Source organism: Chaetodon auriga, chromosome 3 (assembly GCF_051107435.1).
Source record: "Chaetodon auriga isolate fChaAug3 chromosome 3, fChaAug3.hap1, whole genome shotgun sequence".
NCBI lineage: Eukaryota > Metazoa > Chordata > Actinopteri > Chaetodontiformes > Chaetodontidae > Chaetodon > Chaetodon auriga.
Window position 1 is genome coordinate 9,197,399 of NC_135076.1, and position 24,695 is coordinate 9,222,093.

Consider the following 24,695-nt stretch of genomic DNA (forward strand, 5'->3'; position numbering starts at 1 on the left):
TTCCACCGTGATAAAAAAAAAAAGTCCAAACTTTATCAGATGCAACATTAAAGTGCACATTAATGCATCATTAATCATAGTCCTGCAATATGACATACCAGTATGTGTTTCTGAAATGGACCATCTGGTACAGTTAGTGCTTTCACTTCAGGTAATTTAAGTGTATTTTGAACCTGATACTTTTGTACTATATTTTGTTCAGTATTTTTGTACTGTAATATTGTCAGTTTTGTTTAAGTAAACGATCTGCATGCTTCTTCCACCAGTGAGACACAATATGCAGTACTGGTGTTTGTTAACCTGAGAGTTTGAAAGAAATCTATAAATGCACTTTTACATTCAGTTGTCTGCGTCATCCACGTCTAATCCTCTGTCAGCGCGTCTGTCATTTACTTTCAAAGTCTCTTTAATTATAAGGAAAATAAAGTTGGTTTCTAGCGTAATAAATGCAGAAATATATTATGTTCAAGTTCTCCCCTGCTGTAACCTCTTACCTTCTCCTCACTTCGAAATGCAACAACACATACAGTCTTTTCCTGGGTGGACAACTTTAGTGTAGGTCTAAAGTTTTGTTAAAATCTGATTTTCTGTCAACTTTATCACATTCTGACTGAAACGAATCCACATCCCTTTTATTTTAAAGCATGGAATAAACGGATGTACACTAATGACAGCTCCTAGCTTGATTGGGGTTCAAAGAAGCCCGCCTCCTCTCTCCGTCGCCCCCTGGTGGTCAATCAGAAAAATAGCAGCTGCCACTGGACAATGTAACAACAACAAAGTGAAACCAGCTGCTGTTATGTAACATTTGACGCCACCTGGTGGTAGAATCGAGGCGCGTAAACTAAACCTGTCGAGTCAGTGTCTTTTTCTCATTAATTTATTTTTTTTTTTTTTTTGGGGGGGGGGGGGGGGGGGGGTAAAAGAAAAAAAAAAATCATCACATTTTCTTCATGTGGTACAACTTTGTTGAACATTGAACCCATATGATTCTTACAATAGATCGAAACATTCACACACACAAAAACAACTTTATTCAACATATGCATCATCCTACATCATTGTGCACAGTTTCTCCAAATGTGTGTCCTTAAAGTGGCTGCGGGGCATCAACTCTTTGCCTCCCTCTCGTGTCACTGTCTGTGCCTCGCCTTCAAAGTAGCGGCCCCTTAATTAAAAGTTTTTTTTTTGGATATGTTTTGCCTGGACCAGCTGCCAGATTCCTGTGGCTATGACTCACTGAACTCAATCAGACTGCCAGCATCGAGTGCACAGTATGGAGCCCACTTTGGGAGCAGGGACTATACCTATAGCGGTGATCTATGTATGAACACGTATGCGTGCGTGCGGGGGGGTGGAATTGGGGTGGGGGAGCGGTACGCCACAAAACCTCAACAAACGTTTGAAAAAGCAGAAACTAAAAGCTTGGAGAAGTAGAAGATAAGTGTTTGAAGAGAATGACGATTCAAGCAGCTTTCTCATTTATGGAAACATGAACCATGAAATAACAAACTGAGACACTGTGTTGTTCTTGATGAAGGGTGTGTCTCTGGTGTGCGTGTGTGTGTGTGTGTGTGTGTGTGTGTGTGTGTGTAGTAAAAGAGGAGGTCCTCTGAGGCAAACTAAACCGGCTCTCCCCACCCTTCTGCTCCGAGCTGCCAGTCTACCTCATCCGCGAACAGTCCGCCGTAAACCTACGTTGTCGCTGAGAGATCGGACTTGACTCTCCAACGACTTATGAGGACTTTGCTGCGACTTGTTTTCCAATCGCCGCTGCAGAAATCTCTCTGAAATCACGCGGGTCGATCCCACTGCTTCAAACCAGAAGTGCCAGCCGCAGGAATCTGTTTGTGTGTGTGTGAGAGTGTGTGTGTGTTTGTGTGAGAGTGTTTGTGTGTGTGTTTGTGTTTGCAGGCCAGGACTTCTCATCCTCACCTCAAATATGTATCAAGCCGTAAGGAAGCTGTTTTTCACGGACTGTCAGTGCGCCGAAGATGCGACGAAAACGTACGAGGATCTGTTCGCCAAGCTGGACACCAACAAGGATGGAAAAGTGGATGTGTCCGAGCTGAAGGCAGGCCTCGCTGCGATGGGCATCAAGACTACGGCAGGAGCAGCTCAGGTAGAGTCCAGGACACAGTCAGCAGCACATATGAAAGGTCTACAGGGACAGAAAGTATTCACAAGTACTCAGTGTAGTACTGCATTCCTGAAGGAAGTGGGCAGAGCCTCCATCAGCCCTCGGTAACCCGGAATATTTATTGCAGGCCTCATAGGGACAAGTACGACTACATTCATTCAAGCTGTGTCCCTAAATACACTTTGACACGCAGACGAGGCTGAAGTTGGCACGCAGATGCTTTTTTTGTTTGCTTTACTTCAGCTAACAATTATTTTCATTGTCCTTTAATCTGTCGATTATGGTTTTGATTGGCTGATTAATCGATTAGTCTGCACAATGTCAGGAAATACTGAAAAAGGCTCATCACGGTTTGTTAGCTTCCCAAGATGACATCTTCACCTGTTGTTTTGTCCGACCAGCAGCACAGAGGCTTCAGATATTCAGTTTATGATGGTGTGAAGCAGAGAAACACAACTAATCTAGAAGTTTGAGAAGTTGGGACCAGTGAATCGTGACCGTTTCTGACCATCCATTCATCAGCTGCATCTTCAACACCACTCGACTGTCCTGTCAGTGGTTCCCTGAGCTGGTGTAAATACAGCCTGTGTCCAGTAATAGGCCTGTATTGTTGCCTTATTTTCAGACATTTCTGTAGAGTTGAGGACTAAAACTCATCACGAGGTTCATTTTGTGGCAGTTCTGAAGCTTTTGATCACATCACATGATCTTCGTGTGCAGATGCAGTTTGTTCCTGTCATGTAATTGAATCTTTTTTCTCTCTGCACTTTATGGACTTCTTGCCCAAGAGGACTTAAACACTTTCATTCAAAGTTCATTCTTGACAAATCAAAAACACACATAAAGACTGAATAAAGCTATTTGGAGTGAGTGGCCTTCAGTAAAGCGCTGAACCTCCGTTTGAGTCTCATTCGTCTGGCCTCTGTGCAGAAATTACAGCAGAGTGGGTGAAGAAAGGGCGCAGCACATTTCCTCAAACTGTCTCAAAGTTCAAGGTGTAGCTGAGCTTTTATTGTGGGCTGCCACTTCAGGAGGAAGGTCCCACCTGTGCTGATTAAATAATCTGACATTCCTCAGGCTCATCAGCGAGCCTGATGTATGCATTATGTGTGAATCAGGAAAAAAGGTAAGCAGAGCGACCTGCCGTGCGTGGCCAGGTGTTATAGAGCAGGAGCGTCGCCCATCCGTGCAATCGTAATAATGATATGATAAAGAGGTAATTAAGGTGCACTGGCCTCATTCAGTCAGGAGTTTCCTCCCTTAGCACAATAATTCATGTCTTGTAAGATAATGACAGATGATTCCACCCATAAAAGGACTGTTCAGATACAGTGAGTCTGCCACCAGCAGGCAGAGGCAGCAGCTGCAGAACGAGGAGGCGGCAGAATTAAGCAAAGCCTCAGCTCTCCCACCACCCAGCGAGGAGCTCACACACACCGTCAGCCAGCGCTCTCGTACCGTACAGCACGAGGACTCCGCTTTGCTAATGCTCTGTGTTTCCTCCAGAAAATAGTTTCCTCTGGAGACCAAGACAAGGACGAGGAGCTTGACTTCAGCGAGTTCACCAAGTACCTGAAGGAGCATGAGAAGAAGTTACGGCTCACCTTCAAGAGCTTGGACAAGAACAATGACGGTATGATCAGAGGAAATCAAGGGATTTTACATGTGTAGCGGTGATGTTTGTAGAGGGGGAGTTATCTTTGTCAGCATGTGAGGAGTGTCAGGACTACTGTGTTTGTATTTCCAACAGGTCGAGTAGACTTCATGGAGATAAAGCAGTCGCTTGCCGATCTGGGGCTGGACATCAGCAAAGAGGAGGCAGAGAAGATCCTGCAAAGGTATTTCTGCTTATTTCGCAGCTGGCATGTCCAAACTGTTGCACAAAGGGCCAAGAGGCTGAAGGTTTTCTTTCCAGCCAAGCAGCAGCACACCAGACTTGACTCATTTCATCAGCTGATCTCAGTCTTCAGACAGCTGATTGGTCAGACTGCGTGCTTTTGATTGGTTGGAGGAAAAACCTGCAGCCACGCGGCCCTTTGTGGAATAGCTTGGACGTGTAGTTCATTGAGGAGGGTCGCTCTGTGGTCTACAGGCTCATGAAATGATTCTGTTCCTTTTCCTCGTGGACTCAGACTAAACCCCCGTGAACCCGAGCTAAAAGTGAAAGAAAGATGTTGAAGGTGGGGACCAGTGTGGCAGACTGATAACCAGTTCAGTATGTGCTTTGGCTGGGAAGTGGGCTGATGGCTCATGATAGTGAGCCTGCAAGATGTGTGACTCAGTGAGTGTGCAGACATGACGGAACACGATCATCAAGGGGAGAGTTTGCTCTGATGTTTGATTACAAATTGAACCATTAAACACAGTTTCTCTGTCAGCCTGGTGACTTTGGCTCAGGATAAAGTAAGTTTAAACTGTGACTTTTAATATAAGAGAAAATGATTTGCTCCATTGACACCGTCAAAGCCAAGGACACAAATTTTGATGCAATCCCAGTTTTGTAAGTGTAACGTTGACTTCCCCGGATTTTGTACTTAAGCAACAAGCCTGTGCAGATAAGCAGAAGGGCTCAGGAATCCTTCTTTAAGTGCTATAGTTGTGTGAAATAATTGCCTATATTGGCTGCACACATAATGCACATAAGAATTTCTTCATGAAAATGTAAAATGTAGCTCGTTCACTTTGGCCATTATTTGTGTTTAATCATCTGCACGTCTACCTGCTATTAATGACCAAATAATGAGAGCAGAAAAGTGTCAGTTCTGTCATTCGGAGGCTGTTTTGGCCCTCAGGACACAGTCATGGTGAGACCCAGAAACATCATCTAGGGACCTTCAGCGAATGTCTGTTTAAGACCAACACAGTGACAGCAGCTGCAGCCAATCACGTAACAAAGTAAACGAAGTGGCAAAAAGAGCAGGTCTCATGCCTCATACTGTCTAAATATCCAGTAAACAGAGGCACATTACAGAAAAGACTTCAGTTCATAGTCTCTGTTCCAGGGTCCTCGGGTGAGTCCAGCAGTGTTCTTTGCTGGACTGGAAGACGTTGAAATGACCTCTGATGATACTTTATCAATTATGAATATATCGAAGAGAGGAAATAGTGCTACAAAGTGCTTCTGTGTTTGGCAATAAGACCCGCCCCTACCCTGCCTCTGATTGGCTCAGAACATGACATCTTTTTTTGTAACCCTAACCATCTCACCAGTCCTATCGCCTAAACCTAAACAACCAAGCCAATCAGAGGCGTGGTAGGGCGGGTCTTCAGGGAATGCCAGACCAGTTGTTGCACCTGAATTACCTGCGTATCAGTGCATCAAGTAGAAGAGCAAAGCTTCAGGCTGTGTCTCTTATAGCAAAGCTCACCTTCGGATGGAGGGAAACATGAAACTCCTTCAAAATGTAAAAGTTCTGGTGTCACTTTCTGTGATACAAGCTCAGTTTTGAAACCTGCAGTTCTAGAAACGAGAAAGAAAACAACTGCAGTTGAGCTGGAAGTGGAGAGACAGTAGTCAGACTGAAATATATAATGACATTTTTCTACATTATGTTAGAATGTTGCAGAATATTTCTCAGCTTGCAGGCTTCCTTAGCTGAGGCTTCAACAAACACAAACTGCTGGATATGGGAGCTATGTTCAATGAGCTGGGACACATGTTTTAGAGCTGCAGGCCTGCAGCTATATTCAACTGGTTTTGGTTTCCTGCTTTTGTTCTGGGTTCATAAATGCAGCCTGATGCCAAAGTGATCATTTATATCTAATAATAAACGTATCCTCATTCCACCACTGAAACACTTTGTGTGTTCACAGACAGACGTATGGAGGGTCGTATCTGTGAAGTATTCTGTCACACTCAGTAAAAGTTCTCGGACCTGCTGAACTACACTGCTGTAGTACAGCAGGTCAGCCTGAGGCAGTGAGCTCCACTGTACGTTCTGTATTTGCATACCTCAAGTTGGATGCAGGAGCACACTTGACAGTGAGGCCTGAGAGAGAGAAGTAAAGCAGGATGTGAATCACATGACTGTGATTCAGACAGAAAAGGTTTGTTTGAAAACCACAGAGGAACTGATGAGTGCCAGCCAGCTGAACTGACATGACGGAAGGAAATGAATGAAAGATGAACACTGATGTCCGACAAGGGCCGATGATAGATGAGAGCAAAGCTGGAGGAGACACATAGTTTCTGTATTTTTAGGAATTTCTGTCACAATATGAAAGATAGGATGAGAAATATATCAGTTCTGCTGTCTTGTATGTCAGTTTATTCTGAAATTGGACTTGTTAGAATTGGTGGCAGTTCAGATGACTTCAGTTTTCGTGTGTTGTGATGCAAGTCTTGTTTGCATGCTGCCACACCTCTGTCTGTTGCCATCAGGCAAATGTCTCTCATTCTTTCCGGCCAGAAAAGAGGAACTCAATCAGTCTAGAAAGTGAATGGGATCTGGAGTCGAGTATCAGCACTGTTCCTAATCCTCTATCCCTGTTGGTGACGTTTGCTTGTGTGTCCCCAGTTGTTTCCTTTGAACAGTAAAATACAAAAAGTCCATTTCATTCAAATCATGTCATTTCTGGCCCATATGAGCCAATAAGTGGGCCCAGTTACTTCACTCTTTATCTCTTTGTCAATGCCGTGTGTCTGTCTGTCCTTGTTGTACAGTATAGATGCGGACGGCACCATGACTGTGGACTGGAATGAATGGAGGGATCACTTCCTGTTCAACCCAGCCACCAACCTGCAGGAGATTATCCGCTACTGGAAGCACAGCACGGTAAGAGGAGGGCAGGGCAGTGTGTGTGTGTGTGTGTGTGTGTGTGTGTGTGTGTGTGTGTGTGTGTGTGTGTGTCAGGAGAGAGAGGGATTAGACTCATTCATTGCCAGAGAAGAGGTAAGAAAAGGAGAGAGGGAGGGAGGTGGAGAAAGCATGAAGAGAGAAGCAACAGTTTGTGATGTGATGATCTTTTCTTGGAAAAAGAGGTTTTTCTAGAAGTGGCAAAGAAATGTAGTCTTAATTAATGATGAACATTAATATGAAATAGAGTATGTCATCCCATAACTTTTCGCAGCTAGTCAGCCTAATAAAGAACATTCAGACCTTTTAAGTGAAATTTCGGTCATGTATTATTGGCCGTGTAGACACATGCTTGTGCTGTGGTTGCATGTCAGAGACACATCCAGGTCCAGTCAATGGCTAATCTCTGACGTTCGCTGCCTGTCTTCACTGGCACAACCTCAGAGGTTAAATAAACCTGTGGCTGCTAAACTGAAGCAGAGATAAGCTAATTTGAGTCTGACCTAAAGTAGGATTAGTCCCTCAGTGGGATTGGGACAACTCGATGAGAGAGGAGGTGAGTCCAGAAGAGGACGGGAGCGAGGCAGCTCACATGAGGCATTGGTGGTGACATCTATGGCAGCGAGAGCTTCCCTCCGTCTCCAGGTTTCACGTCGATGGTTACTGGCCACTTGGGATTCAGCTTTTCTGCCCTCAGGCTGGATTAGATCTGCAGACCCTCGATCCTCATCAGTCTGAGAATTAGAGTTTTGGAGGTACTGTATTGAACTGGATCAGCAGCGTTATCAAAGGCTCGAGATGGCCATGGCTCTGCTGCAACCCCAGCAACAGAGGAACTGGTTTTTCATCGACTTTGAAGATGATGGGGGGATCTATGAGGTGGAGGTGGACGTGGTAGGTTGGTGTGTTCAGCCTCTCAGTCCAGGTTATGACTGAAAAGTTGGTTTATGTGTCTTTTTAGTAGAAACAGATCATTAGATCACATCACAGATGCTGGATATTGGTATCAGTGTATAAAGTATGTCAGTATCAGAAGATGTATGTTATGGATTACAAGAAATTGCAGTACAGTTATTTTAAAACAGCGTTTTCATTATGTTCTTTGTCCACTAGGGGGCACTTCTAAGTTTGTTTATCAACTGTAAAATGTCTCTCAAATGTTGTCATCAGTATTGTCCTCAGAGGTCTGTTACAGGGTGGACTCTGCTTTACACACACGCTGCACAGACAAGTTCTGAGGGTGCAGCAGTTCTAGGCCAATACAGGTGTGGAAGCAACGTAAAGACCTGAGCTGCTCTGATGCAACACGACAGCTTAGTATTCAGTCTTTGTTGAGACTACGGGAGGAAGGCGTTCATTAACGGCGATTTTGAGGATGTAGTTGGTGGTGGAGCAGAATGAAATTATATTGTAAGGTGTGCATGATATTCTGCACAATGAGTCAGACAGCCACAAAATCCCCTGAGAATTCGAAATAAATCATCACATCTCTGACAAAGTCTTGATTAGTCGGAACATTATAAGATTTATGAAGGTAGGGCGTCTTGCTGTGATACTATTTACCATTTTATTACACAGTACAGATGCTGGTGTAGGACATGAGGACAGATTTGATTCTATTCTCCAGTCTCAGCTTGACTGTAAAGTGATATAGTGCATGTTGCCTCAAAATGTCGTTGATGTGTTGCACTTTTATGTAATGCTTTGACAGAAATGACTGAAGTGTTCCGTGTGCAAGGCAATACGTTACTATAAATACATGACTAACATCAACACAAGCCTTCATATCACTGTCTGTCTGTTCAGATTAGAGGTGCAGAGTGTTCCAAGTGTTTCTGGTTTAAAGTTACTGAAACAACAGGCTTCGTAATGTGCCGTGCAGTGATGTAATTGATCTCACCGCATGGAGCTGTAGTTATGTAAGATATTCGGAAAGGACATGGTGCTTGTCTGGTCCTGCCAGGCATTAAGCTCAAGGCGAAGCTGTGCAATTGACTTAAATGAGTCCAACCCGCAGGCTTCAATGGGATTGAAATGACATTTGAACTGATACAAAGCTCCAGTGAAAGTCAGATTCCTGATTGACACTCCTGATTTTTGCTGTGATTTCATCATGTTGTGTTGTGTGTAGGTGCTGGACATTGGTGACAGCCTCGCCATCCCAGATGAGTTCACAGAGGAGGAGAAGACGACCGGTCTGTGGTGGAAGCAGCTGTCAGCGGGGGCCATGGCAGGCGCCGTGTCCCGTACCGGCACCGCCCCGCTGGACAGGATGAAGGTGTTCATGCAGGTGTGTCAGCTGTTGGCTGTTATCCCCTCTGTCGGATCTTCGTCATAAATCACATTTTGAAAAATATTCTGAATGTGTTTTGCTTGCGGTGGTCATAAAATTTACTCTGTAAAAGGCCAACGCAACATAATTCTTCCATACTACAGAATTCCAATAGAATGTGGAGAAGCTGTTCCAATAGATAATGAGGCAAAAGTCAAAGTAATTCAGTATTTTATATGCTGCCTTTAATACGGTATAAATGTATTCCCTTTTTGAAAATAATGGCTTACATTTGCTCGGTGTTTTCATCTACAGGTGCATGCCTCCAAGAGCAATAAAATCAGCCTGAGCGGTGGTTTTAAGCAAATGTTAAAAGAAGGAGGCTTGACGTCTCTGTGGAGAGGAAACGGCATCAACGTACTGAAGATCGCCCCTGAGACTGCCATTAAGTTTATGGCCTATGAGCAGGTGAAGCCTATGCACTGGTTACAGTCTACACCTCAGGCTGTTTAGTACTGACGCCAACGGTCCTTTTGTCACTGCTGAATGACTATTGAGGGTCATTTTGATGTGTTTCATTAGTATAAGAGGCTGCTGTCCAGTGAACCAGGCAAGATCAAGACCCACGAGAGGTTCATGGCTGGATCGCTGGCTGGAGCCACAGCACAAACTGCCATCTACCCCATGGAGGTGAGCACAGGTGGAGGCGTTTCCAGGTGGATCTGGGTGCATGGTTTCTTTTATGTCTGAGTACGACTGTCAGGTTAGACAAAGTGTCTAAAAAATCCTGCCCCTTTCAGTCTAAACTGAAAATAAAGAGCAAAGCAGGAAGATGTGACTTTATGGAGGATGATGCAGATTTCTGTCCTTGCAGGTTGATAACATCTGCAAAGACACTGTCATTTGTCACTGTTTTGTCACATATGTTTAACACTGAGGATAGAAACCTAAAGCCCTTAAAGGTGAAGTGCAGGACAACCTCACCGATCATCTGCGTCCTTTCAGGTGCTGAAAACCCGTCTGACCCTGAGGAAGACCGGACAGTACTCAGGGATGTTTGACTGTACCAAGAAAATCCTGAAGAGGGAGGGAGTGAAAGCATTTTACAAGGGCTACATCCCCAATATTCTGGGCATCATCCCCTACGCTGGCATCGATCTGGCAGTGTACGAGGTACGTGATATGACTACTTCCATATGCATCGTCTGTCATTAAAAACTCCATTTCTCATGTATTATACATGCCACTCTTTTGATTTTGTGAGACATAACTAATACTCCTTTCTCACACTCCCTGTCCTCACCAGAGCTTGAAGAACCTCTGGTTGTCCCACTACGCCAAAGACACAGCCAACCCCGGCATTTTGGTGCTGCTTGGCTGTGGTACTATATCCAGCACGTGTGGCCAGCTGGCCAGTTACCCCCTGGCTCTGATCCGCACCAGGATGCAGGCACAAGGTACAGGGAAGCAAATGCTGGCATTAACCCAGGGCTCCGTGTTCTTGTCCAGAGGTACCTGGTTCACATTTATTTTTCATCTCTCTTCTCAGCTTCACTCGAGGGCTCCGAGCAGCTGCCCATGAACCTGATGGTGAAGAAGATTCTGGAAAAGGAAGGCTTCTTTGGACTTTACCGCGGTATCCTACCCAATTTCATGAAGGTCATACCGGCTGTCAGCATCAGCTACGTGGTGTACGAGTACATGCGGTCTGGCTTGGGTATTCAGAAGTAGGCAGCAGCGTCATCTGTCCCCGTGTTTGTCCTTGAGTTAGAGGATGTGGAACATTTTGTATTATGTCAACCTGTCATACAAAGAGCTTGTTTACGTGTAGGTCACCACAGTCCGGGCTCAAACTGCTGCAGATGGAGATGTTGTAGAAGTTTTTGAAGTGATTGCAGCACTTTGGCTGAACTGTTGAGCCGTTCTAGAAAAAGAAATCCTGCAGTATCACAAAGGGCTGCTAATGATTAATAAGACTTCTACAATGTTTTTACCTGCAGATTTACGCACAGTCAGCGTCTGGGCCCACTTTGGGTCAACTGACTTTCAGCCTAATCAACCAGAGGTGGATATTACGAATTGGAACATTAGAAAAACTGGTTAGTGGCTAATTTTCATCTAAGACTTTTTTTTTTTTTTTTAAATTGTTGCTTTGGGTAGAAATGTCATTTTTTATATCGCGCTCTTGAAGTATGGGTCCTGTTATGCAACCACACCATAAATGTGTCATGTTCTCTTCATATTTGACCAATAGGCACCTTATTGCACCGATCCAAACACACTTCCTGAAGTGGAATAACACTTTATTTGCTACCTTTACCAAAAGAAGACCAAAGGTTGAAAATTCATACCTTCCACTTATTTCCAGACATCGTGTAGTGTCCCAGTATATTGTATAAGATGTTACCTGTGAGTGGGGAGCTGTTTCACTGACACATCTGAGGAACCTTGTGAAGTGCAATACTGTATTTACTCATCGGTGATTCACATTCTGTTGGAGACAGTTTGGGTCTTTTTAAAATGGGTTACACCCAAGTGTTGTTCCACAAAGGTCTCTTTTCTATAGGACGTCATTATTGCACATTTTCAGTGAGTTTGGTGAACAGGGGAGTAATGTGCCTTATGTGCTTTTTGTCCATGGACGTCTCGACCCTCTACTTTTTCTGGCCTTTCTTTTCAATGTTTGGTTAATTAGATGCTGGTGTTTACATGAATAAAACATTTGAATACAAAAGTGAGACATTTTGAGTACATTCATTGAATTTCTAAATGTGCGGTACAACATCTTGAGGTAAGCAACGAGCCTGCTGTCATCTCAAACCTCATAAATCTGAAAACTTGCTGCCAATGTATGCCAAACTGAGCACAAGCTTTCACTTGCACCTGGTGCGTTCTGCCGTTTGACGGTGCGCATTTGACCCCTGAGGCTTTAAGTAGAGCTTACTCCACTTTAGGTCTTATGTAATACCTTTTCCCCTGTGATTCTTCTGACTTTAGCCGTCTGATCCTGATCACGTAAAAGGATGCAGTAACAGTGGCTCTGCTAATTTGCAACCTTGGACTAAAGAAGGGACTGAAAGAACATTGTCAGTCATTCAGCAGAAGGAAAGCAATCAATAAAACAGATCATTTCTTCGTTGCAGCATCTGTTTCTTTTCACTCTTTCATGTGACAAATGGCTCTCAGGAGGAATCGTTTTTTGGTTCTGGTAAGTTGAAAATAATGTGCGCTGAATGCAGCTCATAAATAAAGGTGCTTTCATTTGATATTCAATGCGCAAGATCTTGTTCCACATTTTCAGTCTATTGTGTTAAGTTCCTTTAATGTGAGGCATTTGAAAAATCAGATTTTGAAGATTTCTGGTGGTAGTTTGAAAAAAATAAAAATCACTGTCAAACTTATTCCATTGGAATAACTTGAAAGATGGTACAGTGGCATATAACTTCCACACAGAGGCTTTAATGTAAGGCCTGATGAGGGAAAAAATACAGTCCTGAGTGCACAGTAGATGTTAATTCTACTGTTCTGCTTTTACAGAGGCCAGTTTTTGGCATGATGCATAAAATACACAACTTTTAGAAAACCACCCAGATCATGACCAGACAGTCCTGTGATTAAGACAGTATCAAGTGAAATACGTTAAAATAGGACCACCAAAATAAAAACAAGATGGCTTTATACTTGGAAATATTTCTATATATTTAATCCGAGAACATCTTCTTTTCTGGGTATATTCCATGGATTATGAGAGTGCCAAGAAGAGAAATAAATGCAACGGTGGTCATGATGGAGCGCAGGGCTTTCAACCAGCTGGGGTAAGTGGGCAGCAGAGCTAGATCATAATGCAATGAGATTCCAAGTCCCATGATCACCGTGATGGTTGCAGAAACAATGCTGTCACTCAGCAACATGGTGCCCCATGCAATCAGGGAGGGAACCACACTGTTGGCCAGGTTTATCCAGTCAGGTTTAGCTGGGCTGTTCTCAGGAAGAGCGAAGCCCCAGCGAGCTCCACCCACGAAGGAAACAATGGCGGCAGCATAAGCTACCTGAGCATAGGCCAACTCTGGACAGTAGATCTCAGTCATGGCCATAAGCAGTGTGGGAACAACAAAGGGGACCAGCCCTGCAAACCCCAGGTACAGGGCAGGTTTGGGACTTTTCCTCAAGTCCTTCATGTCATACCGCAGCAGATCCAGCTCTCTGGGAGGAGGTTCAGGCTGTGGTCGCTTCTTCAGCCTCCCAGCAGAGGAGTGGAAATGTTGGTTGTTCATTAAACACGGAGCTGCATGAGGCAGCATCCTCTGGAAGAGCTCAATCCTCCTGAAACCGAGGACAGCGGGAGTTTTTACTCGTCCATTGTACCCTTCTGAAAATGGAGGCCTTGCAGTTGAGGCCCAGCAGGTCTGCAGGGACCTGGATCCACCATTAGAGGCTGCAGTCAGGGCTAATGTCCAGCACCTTTGTGGAGGGCCTGCCCAATGGCACACCTAAAAAGACGTTTGTATTAAAATTTAGAATACGTTTTAGTATTAAAAGATAAATTGTTAGAAATATGAGCTTTTGGAGAAAGGGAATCATAAATGGCTGTTACCTTCTGGGCTGCAAAGGTGCTTCTTCTAAATATAACAGAAAGCATCTGATGAAAAGAGTAAACAGATCAGGTGGGACAGAGCAAAAACACAACATAAAGGTTAACTGACAAGAAAAAGAAACCATCAGTGGATTAGGGCTGCAATTTAAGATTATTTTCATCATTGATTTGTGACACTTCTGATTATTCTCTTAGACAATCATTTGGTCTATAAATTGCAAGAAAATAGTGAAAAATGCCCATCACGGTTTCCCAAAGAACATTTTGTTTGACTAAGAGTTCAAAAGCCAAACATTATAGTCAAAGCAAAGCAGAACATATTTACATTTGAAGAGATGGAACCAGTGAAACAATGGTGCAGATCAATCAGCTGATCGTTTCAACTCTTGAATTAATATCAAATGTAAATGAGGATAAAATTGCTAATAACACTATAACAGACAAGTTGTAAAAATATAGAGAAATATTTTTTTTCTGCCAACCTCCCAAACAGACATTTAACACACGCGAAGATGTACACAGAAGAAACACGTGAACAGAAGTCAGACCCTGACCCAGTACACCAGGTACAGAAACCAGTCAAACCAGCAGTCTTTACTCGGTTCATCTTCACCGGCTCAGATTCCTCTCTCAGCCATACCAACACCCGAAGTTGTCTGCGGACTGACAACACCTAACGTGAAACTTGAAAAATCAACTGTAGCGCTTGCTTATACTGCAGAGCGGCTAACGTTAGCTAGCTACGCGAGCAACAACAACAACATTACCGAGTTAACTGCTAGCACTCACAGCTCAGGCCTGAGTTAGCATCTGGCTACAATATGAAACCACATCCCAGAAACACACACGCCACATTATTACCTCTGTTTCAAGCTGAAAACCTCACACTTTACAGTTTATCATTCATCCCCGGGGTCACCCGGTAGGTGGTAGGAAACACATTGGTACGCGGTGTATTCCTTCCGTGTTCGCCAGGGGCGTCCGTGAAATACAGTTCCGCTTGAACACAGTGACACAGTAAGGAGAGGCAAGGTAGCCTAATAAAAAAAATATTAATAATTCAACAAAATGTTTCCTCTTGTTACTAATGTTTATCAAAGGTCAGCTTAAGCAGAGAGATGGGAGATGGCTGACCTCTCATCTTTGGCTACCATAAAAAAAAGTACTCACTCTTCATTTATGGATCGTACCCGACTGCCCTCACGGTCATCTTCAAGTGTGATACTAAAGTCGCCCACAGACAATGAAATGTGATCAAATCATACCCACACAGTCCTAATGAAACAGATTAAATAATGCTTATTTAGCGTGGAATATTGAATGTTACAGAGAGATTTGAACGTTTTAGCAGACTCAGCCCAATCAATCACTTCGTTTTGCTGCAAGACAGATGGAAACACACACTGGGAGAACTTAATGTTCTTGGGATGACAAGTACAAAAATCTAAAAAGCAATGAAAAAGAAAAAGTCATTAGAACATGTGGAAAAAATCAAGCATGCTTTCAAACAGCCATCGTGGTGAAGGCGAGATGCGAAAGTCTCATTGAGCATCATCAGCAAAGTAAAACTCCAAATCAAAAACAGAGCGTGACTTCATCAAACAATCATTTACTGTACACACATATGTAAGAAACTGAAGTAAAATCCTTGCAAAATGTTCAGTTTAATCCATATCACCCTCAGTTTACTTTACAATCTCTGCATGAGGAAGTCAAACACACATCAGTTCTTCTTGTGCTTATAGATTCCAGTGTCAGCTGGGATGGACCACACTGTTGGGTCATCAGAGGGCAGGGAGTCACTTCCACTTTGAGGTAATACCATTTGCCATCACAGCAGTTCTTGTCTCATTACTGAAACACTGCGGACAGAGAATATGCTTTGGTAAAACAGATAAATAGAACTGTTGTTTTTCACAAGGCTTGCACTTGATTGATAAGCAAGGTAACATAAACTTAGAGATATTCACATTTACAATGGTAACATGCAAGACTTAACCTGTACAGTACAACACATGGCTGACAGTCAGCAAAGCACACTATTGTAGATGCACAAACACATTGCCCTGCTTTGTGACAAATTTCGAGTTTCAACTGTTGCATATCCAAGCGCTTGGTTGCAAATGATTACAATGTACAGTGAGTGTGGCGGCTTCCTAGAGCAACGCGAGGCCCATGTTGTGGTAGGCTTTTTTTTCTGGTTCACCCACGGAAGGTGAGTCTATCATGTGTCTATCTGAAGCAGGGGGTCACCTTTGCTCAGGGGCTTCTGAACCCACCCTTACTGTGTATGGTGCTGGACAGTTGGGTTCAGGCCACTGATCCAGTCTACAGTTTTTTCTAATATATTTTGGGGCATCCCACAACTTCCCCAGTCTTTTGTTGCTCCTGTCCCAACTTGTTTGAAACACGTTGCTGCATCAAATTCATAAGGAGATATTTACAAAAATCAATGAAGTTGATGAGGTCAAACATTAATATATTGATATTTCTTCATATTTCTTCTGTTCAAACTTTATCTTTCAATTTTATATTTTATATTAAGACAGGGCTGTGGTTAAGGTCTGGTTGGGTTTAGGAGCAAAAACCACTTGGTTATGGTTTGGAAGGGTTAGGTTTGGATAAAAGCGTTAAAAGAAAGGGGGCTAAAAAGTAGTTAAAAGACAGTTACAACTACTTTAAACTAAGATTAGGGTTTCTGCCTTAAGAGATGCCTTTTATGATCACACTCATATCTTGAAGTTGTCTACTGTAACTATACATCCTTTTTTTTTTTAATGGTTTGTTTGCTTATCAGCTCTGTGTGGCCCGATAGTATCTTGACTGTTTGACTGGGAACTATCCAGTACAGTATGCTGAACTTGTCAGATTAAAATACTGAAAGACTTATCTAAGTCTTATCGCCTGCACTTGTTCCCATTCTCTCACCGCGATAAGCATTACAAGCAGCTCTCAGCCTAATATAAGCTAAGCTCATGCTCTTATTGGTGGAGCTTGTTGGAGTCATGTGCAGCCTGAGAGGAAGATCTGCAGAAAGCTAAAAGACCTTTTTCTACCTCCATGTACACCTGTTTGGAACATTCCACAGGTAAACTGGCTCAGTGGTAACAGGTGATTTGGTATGAAAGGGGCATCCTGGAAAGGCTCAGTCACTCTCAAGCGAAGATGGAGCGAAGGTCACTCTCTGTCTCCTCTCAGTGAGGAAAAAATAAAAAGCAGTTTTTCCTTCCTTGTCTTATTTTAACAGGAGTTGCAATTTGTAATTTGGGCAGCATTTTATATTCCCAAACCAACTGTTACACTGTTACACAATGGCAAACAAATACATAGGTCTGTTTGGACAGTGCATTCTGCATACACACATGACTTATGTAGATGATACAAGTCAGCCAGTCACACATAATTCAAACTGTTACATATCAAGAAAACTAGAATGGAATTGGAATGACTGTGATCGTGTTATCACATTCTGGACTATGTTATCCAAGGGTCTAACTGTGATGGCTGCACCTGCTGCCACTTTAAATGTCGTTAATCTGCAGTCACCTTAAAATTCACCAGTCACTCCTCATGCCTGTCCATGTGGAATTTTGAAAAAGTAAAAGTAATAACATCACCAGGTAGGTAAAAGGTACTTAAGTATAAGAAGTACAAGTACTTTATACATATGTAAATGTGTGTGTGTTTGTGTGTGTGTGTGTGTGTGTATATATATATTTTAAGCATGGTACTGTAGTCAAAATGTACTTAAGCATTACAAGTAAAATATTCAGCAGCAGTAATATTAATCCAAACACATCAGATATTATGGTAAAACAGTGACAGGGATCATTTTACTGCACAATGAGTCCTTTTACTTTTCCTAACCCTACTGTAAGCACATTTTACTGATAATACTTTGATAACTTTACTGAGCAGAGGTTTTGAATGCCGGATCTTTACTTGTAGTGGAGTATTCTCACAGTGTGGTATGAGGACTTTTACTTCTTTAAACTAGGCCCAGTCTGTGGTTCTTCAAATGTCAATAAACCGTCATAAGTTACTTTTTCTGCACACATTAAAATTCACTGGGTTAAACATTGATCCAGCGTGGCTCAATATAGCACCGACCCAGCACTGGGTAAACTTCACGCTACGCTTCCATTACTGCTGAGTTACTGGATCAAAACAACACTTCTGTTGTGTGGTGTTCTACCCATGGGTCCTGGGTTAAATGAACACCATAACAACATGACGTTGGGTCTGTATTGACCCATGCTGGGTCAATTTTTAACCCAGTGATATTTAATGTCCATGGCCTGTTAGTACTGTAATTACCGCTGGCTGCTGATGTTAGTAAAAATAACTAATTCTCCAGTAAACAGCATGGGATCAGATCAGTCATCACTAGACTTGCAGAAAGTCATACTTTAATAACACATCAGACAAGTTAATGCCTCATGAGGAGGTCTACGCATGTAAGCATGCATGAAAGTGAGGTGATTGAGTGACAGTTACATCCATCCCTACAGTGAACGATGCAACACAAAACATAACAACACATTCATTATGACAACTGATGACAAGATACACGATGTAAGATTTTAATCGTGGTGTAGATACATGCACTGTAAGTCTATTTCTACAACCTGTTAAACCCCCATCATGCGCATGCTTACAACACCTACATGCACAGCAGGGGGCAGTCATGCAACAGAAATATTTGAAAAGAGAAAGAGCAAAAATAATATTTAAAGCAGTAACATGACCCTATGCTGTCTTGTACTCCCATCTGGTTCTCATATATCAAAAAAAGGATATTTACTATTATTTTGACTGAATGGACAAAAACTGATACAAATAAATGCATCATGAGGAACATCATCAACTACAGTGCTTACTGTTGGAAAGTAGTTAAAACCAAAAAAAAAAAAAAAAAGATTTAATAAGAAGATAAAACGGAGGCATTAGTGTTTGCTACAGAGCAGAGCTCTGTCATTTCACCAGTGTCTTTAATGCACACAATGCAATAATGAGCTCTAATGCAGAAACATGATATAAAGCAAGAGACTGCTGTCATCCTCAGAATGAATACAGGAAACAGTCGTCTTCAGACCTTTGCAGGAAGTGCTCAGACGGCTTTGTCGCTCTAAAAGACAAACATTATCAACATTTTCATGTGTTTTATTCTAAAAATGGAGTCCATCTCTGTTTACTAACACCAATCCTAAAGCTATGAGCAGTTGCATAATTCACTGGATCTCAGTTAGTAAATGTAAGTAAGCTTACAATAACTCATTAACTAAGTTTGAAATTTGAAATAAAATGGTCAATATACAGAATCTCAATTACATTTTAATTGTCTGAATAAATAAAGTGTTCTTCCGGGTAAGCAAGCTATTTAAACTTCCTGTCAGATCCTCACTCATCAACAAGCCTGCATCTTTATCGTTTATCTTTCATATCAGTATCTCGCTATATTTCTTTCTTTGATCATAGTCTTCTTCTTCTTTTTCCTTTATTTAACCAGATAAAAATACAGTTTTGATCAGTCTTTTTAGGGCAAAGAAACTAGAAGAAAAAAAAATCTATTACTTCACACTCATACAGTATCTTTTCTCACACCTGTGTTTCTTTTATGGCTGCAATGTTATTAATAATCATAATATAGTAACTGAAATGTGCACATTTCCCTTCAAATGCATCCAATTCTTTTCATAAACAGACAAAACTGCGCTCATCTCATCTCAGTCTAGATACTGACCCCTCCACAGCAGCCGCAGCAGTCCCCACACAGAGCTCCCAGCAGGCCATTCACCACCTGCACGGCACACAGCGCCATCTGGATCAAACCCATGACCAGCAGCACAGAGAACAGAGAGAGATGCCAGGACACCACACCGGGAGGCTCTAAACAAATCGACCAGATCGTTTTGTTGGACAGGTAGTCACTGGAAAGGAGAGGAGAAAGAGAGACAAGATTTTATGTGTAGACTCTTTAAACTGGTGCAGAGCAGGGTGATCAGTGAGTGAGCAAAGCAGATTCAGTTTTTGGGAGCTTTTTGTTGTTGTTCAGCTGTGTTGTGAGACATCATTTGCAATAAGCGGTGGAGGGCTCTACAGTGGTGAACTGGACCATGGACAAGAACACCAGAAACATCAGTCTGTGAACACCAGGCCAAAACTGGAACCTTTGTGTTTGTGCATCTTTGAATGGGAAAATGCTACCCTCCTTCATTTTCTTCTGCATCCAAAACCAGTCTGTTAAAGAAACAGTTTGACACTTTAGGAAATACAATTTTTCACTTATTTTCAGAGATTAATGCTGCTCTCATGTCTGTGAGTTAAGTGGGTTATGGAGCTAGAAGTGTGAGTCAGTTTGCTTAGCCTAGCACAAAGACCAGAGGCATGTGGTCCATAAGGATCCTGGGGTGGTGCCCCTCCTGCACTTCCCGCAGTTTTCTCCCCCATCATTCATATTATTTTATGGCTAATAATAACATTTGTGAACCAGCCTGGCAACACTGCCAGGTAGCCAGTCCTGGTCCTTGTAAACCACCAGAGGCAAGGACTCCCAGCTTTTCCTCCACAGTTTTTGCACATGCCTCAGAGTGGTGTCAGTCTTCTCATCTTACTACCAACAACAAAACCTAAGCGTGTTTCCCCAAAATGTTTCGCTATTCCTTTAACAAAGACTAATTATGAAAAGTCAAATTCAAATTTGAAATAAGTTGATTGATTTCCATGGCACTGAAAATGTGGTTTAGGTTTGTCACTACAGTAAGCTACATGTCCCATATGCACATCTTTGCATTGGTATTTAGAATAAGTGTTTTAATACTTAATAGAGCTGTGTGTCTCACCCATTTGAGAAGGGAGTGCCCCACATCTTGTCCGTGTCGTTTCTGGAAAGCACACACTGTGGTCCATGGTTAATGGCCACAGCAGAAACAATGACTGAATAACCAGCCCCCATAACACCCACAGCTGCAAACAGTATGGAGCTCAGCATCTACACACACACACACACACACACACACACACACACACAGAAAGAGAACAGTTATTGAGAATCAATACTTTTAACAATCTTGCTTTGAACCTTTGTGACAACAATGAAGTTATTCTCTGGGTGTGCAGAGAACAGGCTGAGGGTCATGAACAGCGCACCAAGATGCAAGATGGTTTGTGTGTGTGTGTGTGTGTGTGTGTGTGTGTGTACTGTAATCTGACAGACTTTTGTTTCCTGATTCTTTGCTGGACCCCGCACACACTCTCACACACCTACACATTCCTGAAGTATTGATCAGTATGTGTGTCTGAACCAGAACAATGCGCGCTCTGTGTGTTAAAGTCATGTGAAACTCCCATCAGGGGAATTTCTTGTTACAGTGATGGAAATGTCATCAATTTCTGTGTGAATACGTGTGTGTGTGTGTGTGTGTGTGTGTGTGTGTGTTTGGCATTTATTGCTGTGTAAATCATGCAGGGTGTGTACATAGTGCCGTTGTGTTTGTTTTACATGCCATCAGTGATTAGACTTAACCGTTAACAGGTGAAAGTACAGGTAAGGAGTGGAGGGGAAATGCTGCAACACAGCAACACATCAATTTATAATCAAGGCTCACCAATTTAAATTTTTCTTAACCTATTTTCTTAAAGAAGTCACTTTTTACCGTAATTCACAGCTCAGATATTTACTTGATATAAAGACAAAAATGTGGCACAAATGCAAACAAGCTACTGATAATAAGAGCAAAATAAACTGGAACTTACGTTTTAACTTAGGTTAACGTGCAAATGGTATTTCATAATCTGATCACCCACATTTGATTTTCTAAATCGAAGTTTCTCTAGTTTATTTTTTTTAATTCAAATTGAACACCAATTAAATACAAGAACTTACAAAGGCAACAAATAATTGCCATTCACCTTATGTTGGTTGGTGGCACATATCAAAAGTGATGAGCTGCCCAAACATGGAAGCCCTTTCACAAGATCTTCTTCCAGTGCAGGCGTTGTTCTCTGGCTAAATGTCCTTTTGCATGAATGGCTGTTTTTTAATCGATGGCTTTTGAAAAGGATGTACACAGAACAAAGACTTTCTTGGTTCTTGGGCATCATGTGATTTGAACTCACTGCATGAGCAACAGGCTGGTTTAAAAGGCCTTTTCAGTGAAGGCATTTTGACAGGTAACGATGGGAAAAAGCACAGACGGACATAATAAAATTAATGATGGCTGAACTCCATTTAACTGCTTCAATTTAAGTGTTTTGATAATGTGCATGCAAACAACCTCGATTGTTAAGCCATCAGACCATCTTGTTTGCATTTCTAAAATGGGCTAACATCTAATCCTCAGTGTTTTATTCAGCCTGCCCTGGAATACTGAGGCATGTCAATACTTATTACATTAGACTTCTGTTTCTGCAGAATTATTATGGGACCCATTCTATTCATCCTGTCCTCTGACTTTTGAAAGTCACAGCTGTGAATAATCATTTCAGTATGGCGAGAAGTTAAACAGGGAAACATCTCCTCACCGCAAATCTCCGCCCACAGCTTTCGTTGCCACAGCAACCGCAGCAGTCATTGTTCTTCAGACCCAGAAAGACCAGAGCTGGAAATATCATCTGTGGCCCAAACACACACACACACACACACACACACACACACACACACACACACACACACACACACACACACACGATACAGTTGAGCAGATGAAGTATTTGTTCCTCTGATGTTTGCAGGAGGAAATGAACGTCCCAACTAATGTGACACGATAATTATTAAGATAACCGGTATTATTCAATGAGCACCTAAATGTGCTATTTGCCTTTGTGAATATGCAATCAGAATGATCAAATCCCATCTATAAATCTACACTCAGTGGCTGATTCATAGATTCTTTAAGAAGCACTTCTGTGATAATCTTCTGTTGTATTTCCAAAATTTTTAATGTGAAGTAGCTGGACTGTACAAGATCTCATGAGATCATTAATTCTTTCAGGTGATGCACAACTGGGTGTATACATTTTAGAGCTGAAACAGTTAGTTTAGACAAAAACATTCTTCAGTTGCCTTTTTGTGATTGTGTACTGAATAATTTTAGGCACTGGATTGCAATCTGACCTTTGGATCACCATTTTTTTCTGACATTTAATTGAATAAACAATAAATCAACTAATGAAGGAAATAATTTGCAGAGTAATCTAGAATGAAAATAACTGTGAGTTGCAACCCTGATGAATTTTTGTTGTGTTCACAGTTTACTGTGTTCATGAGTTACACGGATGCTATCATGATGACAACATGCTGTACATGTCTGCTATAGTAGCAACATATAAAATTTGAAAAACTGTACAAAAAATATCAGAAGAATCCAGAGACGTTGTTTTCAGTGATGATAAAAGCAACATATATTAGGCACAGTGCATCCTGGACTCCGCTGATAAATGTGAATCAATAGTGGCATTGCGGATTTCACCAAACATTGCATTGTAATTTTAACATACTCACCAGCACGCCAGATCCCAGAATGCCTCCAAAATACCAGACTTGCTCCGTGATGTGTTCACTCTCCACAGGCTTTCCCCCAGGGAAGAAGAGCAGGATGTTACACAGCACACACACAATCGACAGAGGCATCAGAGTGATCCCCAGACACTTGGCAAAACTGCCTGAACACATTCTGACACTGATGTTTCAACCTCCTCTGCTAGTGCAACTCCTTGGCTTTTAAAAATATCTTGTGGGCTTCAAGACTCCGCTTAACCTGATATTTTTATTTGAATTATATCAAACTGACAAGGTAAGGATGTCTTAGTTCTGAAACTGAGGTTTAGACTTAAATCTGGTCCAGTCTTGGTCCTCTCCACATCAGTTGGGTGTGAGATGCCCGAGAATAGCAACACTTCACCTGCAGCTCCCCAACACAATTTCTCCTTCCACCTCTTAACCTTGGTCGTTCCTTTGAAAAGCTCTGTCCACTTTACTGAATCTTCTGAATGATCCTGTCTGCCTCACCTGTCCTGTTTCTTAGGATGGTTGGTGCTACAGTTGAGCCTTTATACCCCCCACCCCACCCAGCCTGTCTCTGTGAGTGAGCTCATTGCTTTGTGCACACAGACACACCGGTGAAGGCAGGGGTTAATGATCTACCATATGTTTTGTGTGCATGGAGACAGAAGAGGAAATGATGGACAGTTGATCGATCCAGCAGAGCCCTCATCGCTGACCTGCACCTACCACTGGTTTAGTGAGTAACAAGAAAAACTTCTTCATTAGTTAATCCATAATAACAACACATAGAAAGTGTCAAAAAAAAAAAAAAAGCCTAGTAGAAGTACAAATTGAAGATCAAATGACTGCAATTCTGCCTGGATATCACTTGACCACGTGTTATTTATTGGGCTAAGCAAGGAATCCATCATAAAATCACTGATTGTGAATTTATTTGCTCTCTGTGTGATGGAAAAGACAAACACATACACCAGGTGAGTCAGTAATATGTGGCTATTAAACACAAAGTTAACAAAAGGTCTCTTGAATGAGACCCCTCGCCCATAGCCTACCCTTTTACTGTGTGATTTACTGAATGACAGGAGATACTGTAGGTACAGCATTAACCGACATCCCCAGAATGAGCGGCAGCTTCTGTCCCTCTTTTTCCTTGATGCTCTTATGTTATGCTGTTTTTGTGCCCTTGAAGAAACTTATTTCGCCTGTATTTTTTTTTTTTTTTTTTTTACAGATGAAATGACTCCCCTCGATGTAAACTTGTAAGTGTGCAAATGCGTTGAGGTAACTTTCATAAGACTCTCTTAGCATACTATATAATTTTATTCTAAGAGTTTCATTTTTTTTGATAGATGAATTCTCAGCCAAATAAAACAATGCTTGTGGTTATT

General features: G+C 42.1%; 3 protein-coding genes across 3 annotated transcripts; 1 reads left to right on the top strand and 2 right to left on the bottom strand.

Annotated features, from left to right (window-relative positions):
* Positions 1-1,597: 1,597 nt before the first annotated feature.
* On the top strand, positions 1,598-11,945 carry slc25a24 (solute carrier family 25 member 24). Its single transcript, XM_076726573.1, has 10 exons — positions 1,598-2,122; positions 3,647-3,773; positions 3,891-3,978; positions 6,804-6,915; positions 9,068-9,226; positions 9,524-9,676; positions 9,791-9,898; positions 10,214-10,381; positions 10,515-10,665; positions 10,758-11,945. Exons 1-10 carry the CDS (start codon positions 1,943-1,945, stop codon positions 10,937-10,939), a joined length of 1,428 nt encoding a protein of 475 aa, XP_076582688.1. The 5' UTR covers positions 1,598-1,942; the 3' UTR covers positions 10,940-11,945.
* A 506-nt stretch (positions 11,946-12,451) lies between these two features.
* Positions 12,452-14,758, bottom strand: LOC143318349 (transmembrane protein 69-like). The gene is made up of 3 exons (XM_076726574.1): positions 14,664-14,758; positions 13,803-13,847; positions 12,452-13,698 (listed from the first exon to the last, which is right to left on the bottom strand). The coding sequence occupies exons 2-3, from the start codon at positions 13,845-13,847 to the stop codon at positions 12,910-12,912; spliced, it is 834 nt and encodes a 277-aa protein (XP_076582689.1). The 5' UTR covers positions 14,664-14,758; the 3' UTR covers positions 12,452-12,909.
* A 4,775-nt stretch (positions 14,759-19,533) lies between these two features.
* Positions 19,534-23,897, bottom strand: tm4sf4 (transmembrane 4 L six family member 4). The gene is made up of 4 exons (XM_076725817.1): positions 23,305-23,897; positions 22,326-22,415; positions 20,645-20,793; positions 19,534-19,732 (listed from the first exon to the last, which is right to left on the bottom strand). The coding sequence occupies exons 1-4, from the start codon at positions 23,473-23,475 to the stop codon at positions 19,534-19,536; spliced, it is 609 nt and encodes a 202-aa protein (XP_076581932.1). The 5' UTR covers positions 23,476-23,897.
* Between the last annotated feature and the right edge of the window lie 798 nt (positions 23,898-24,695).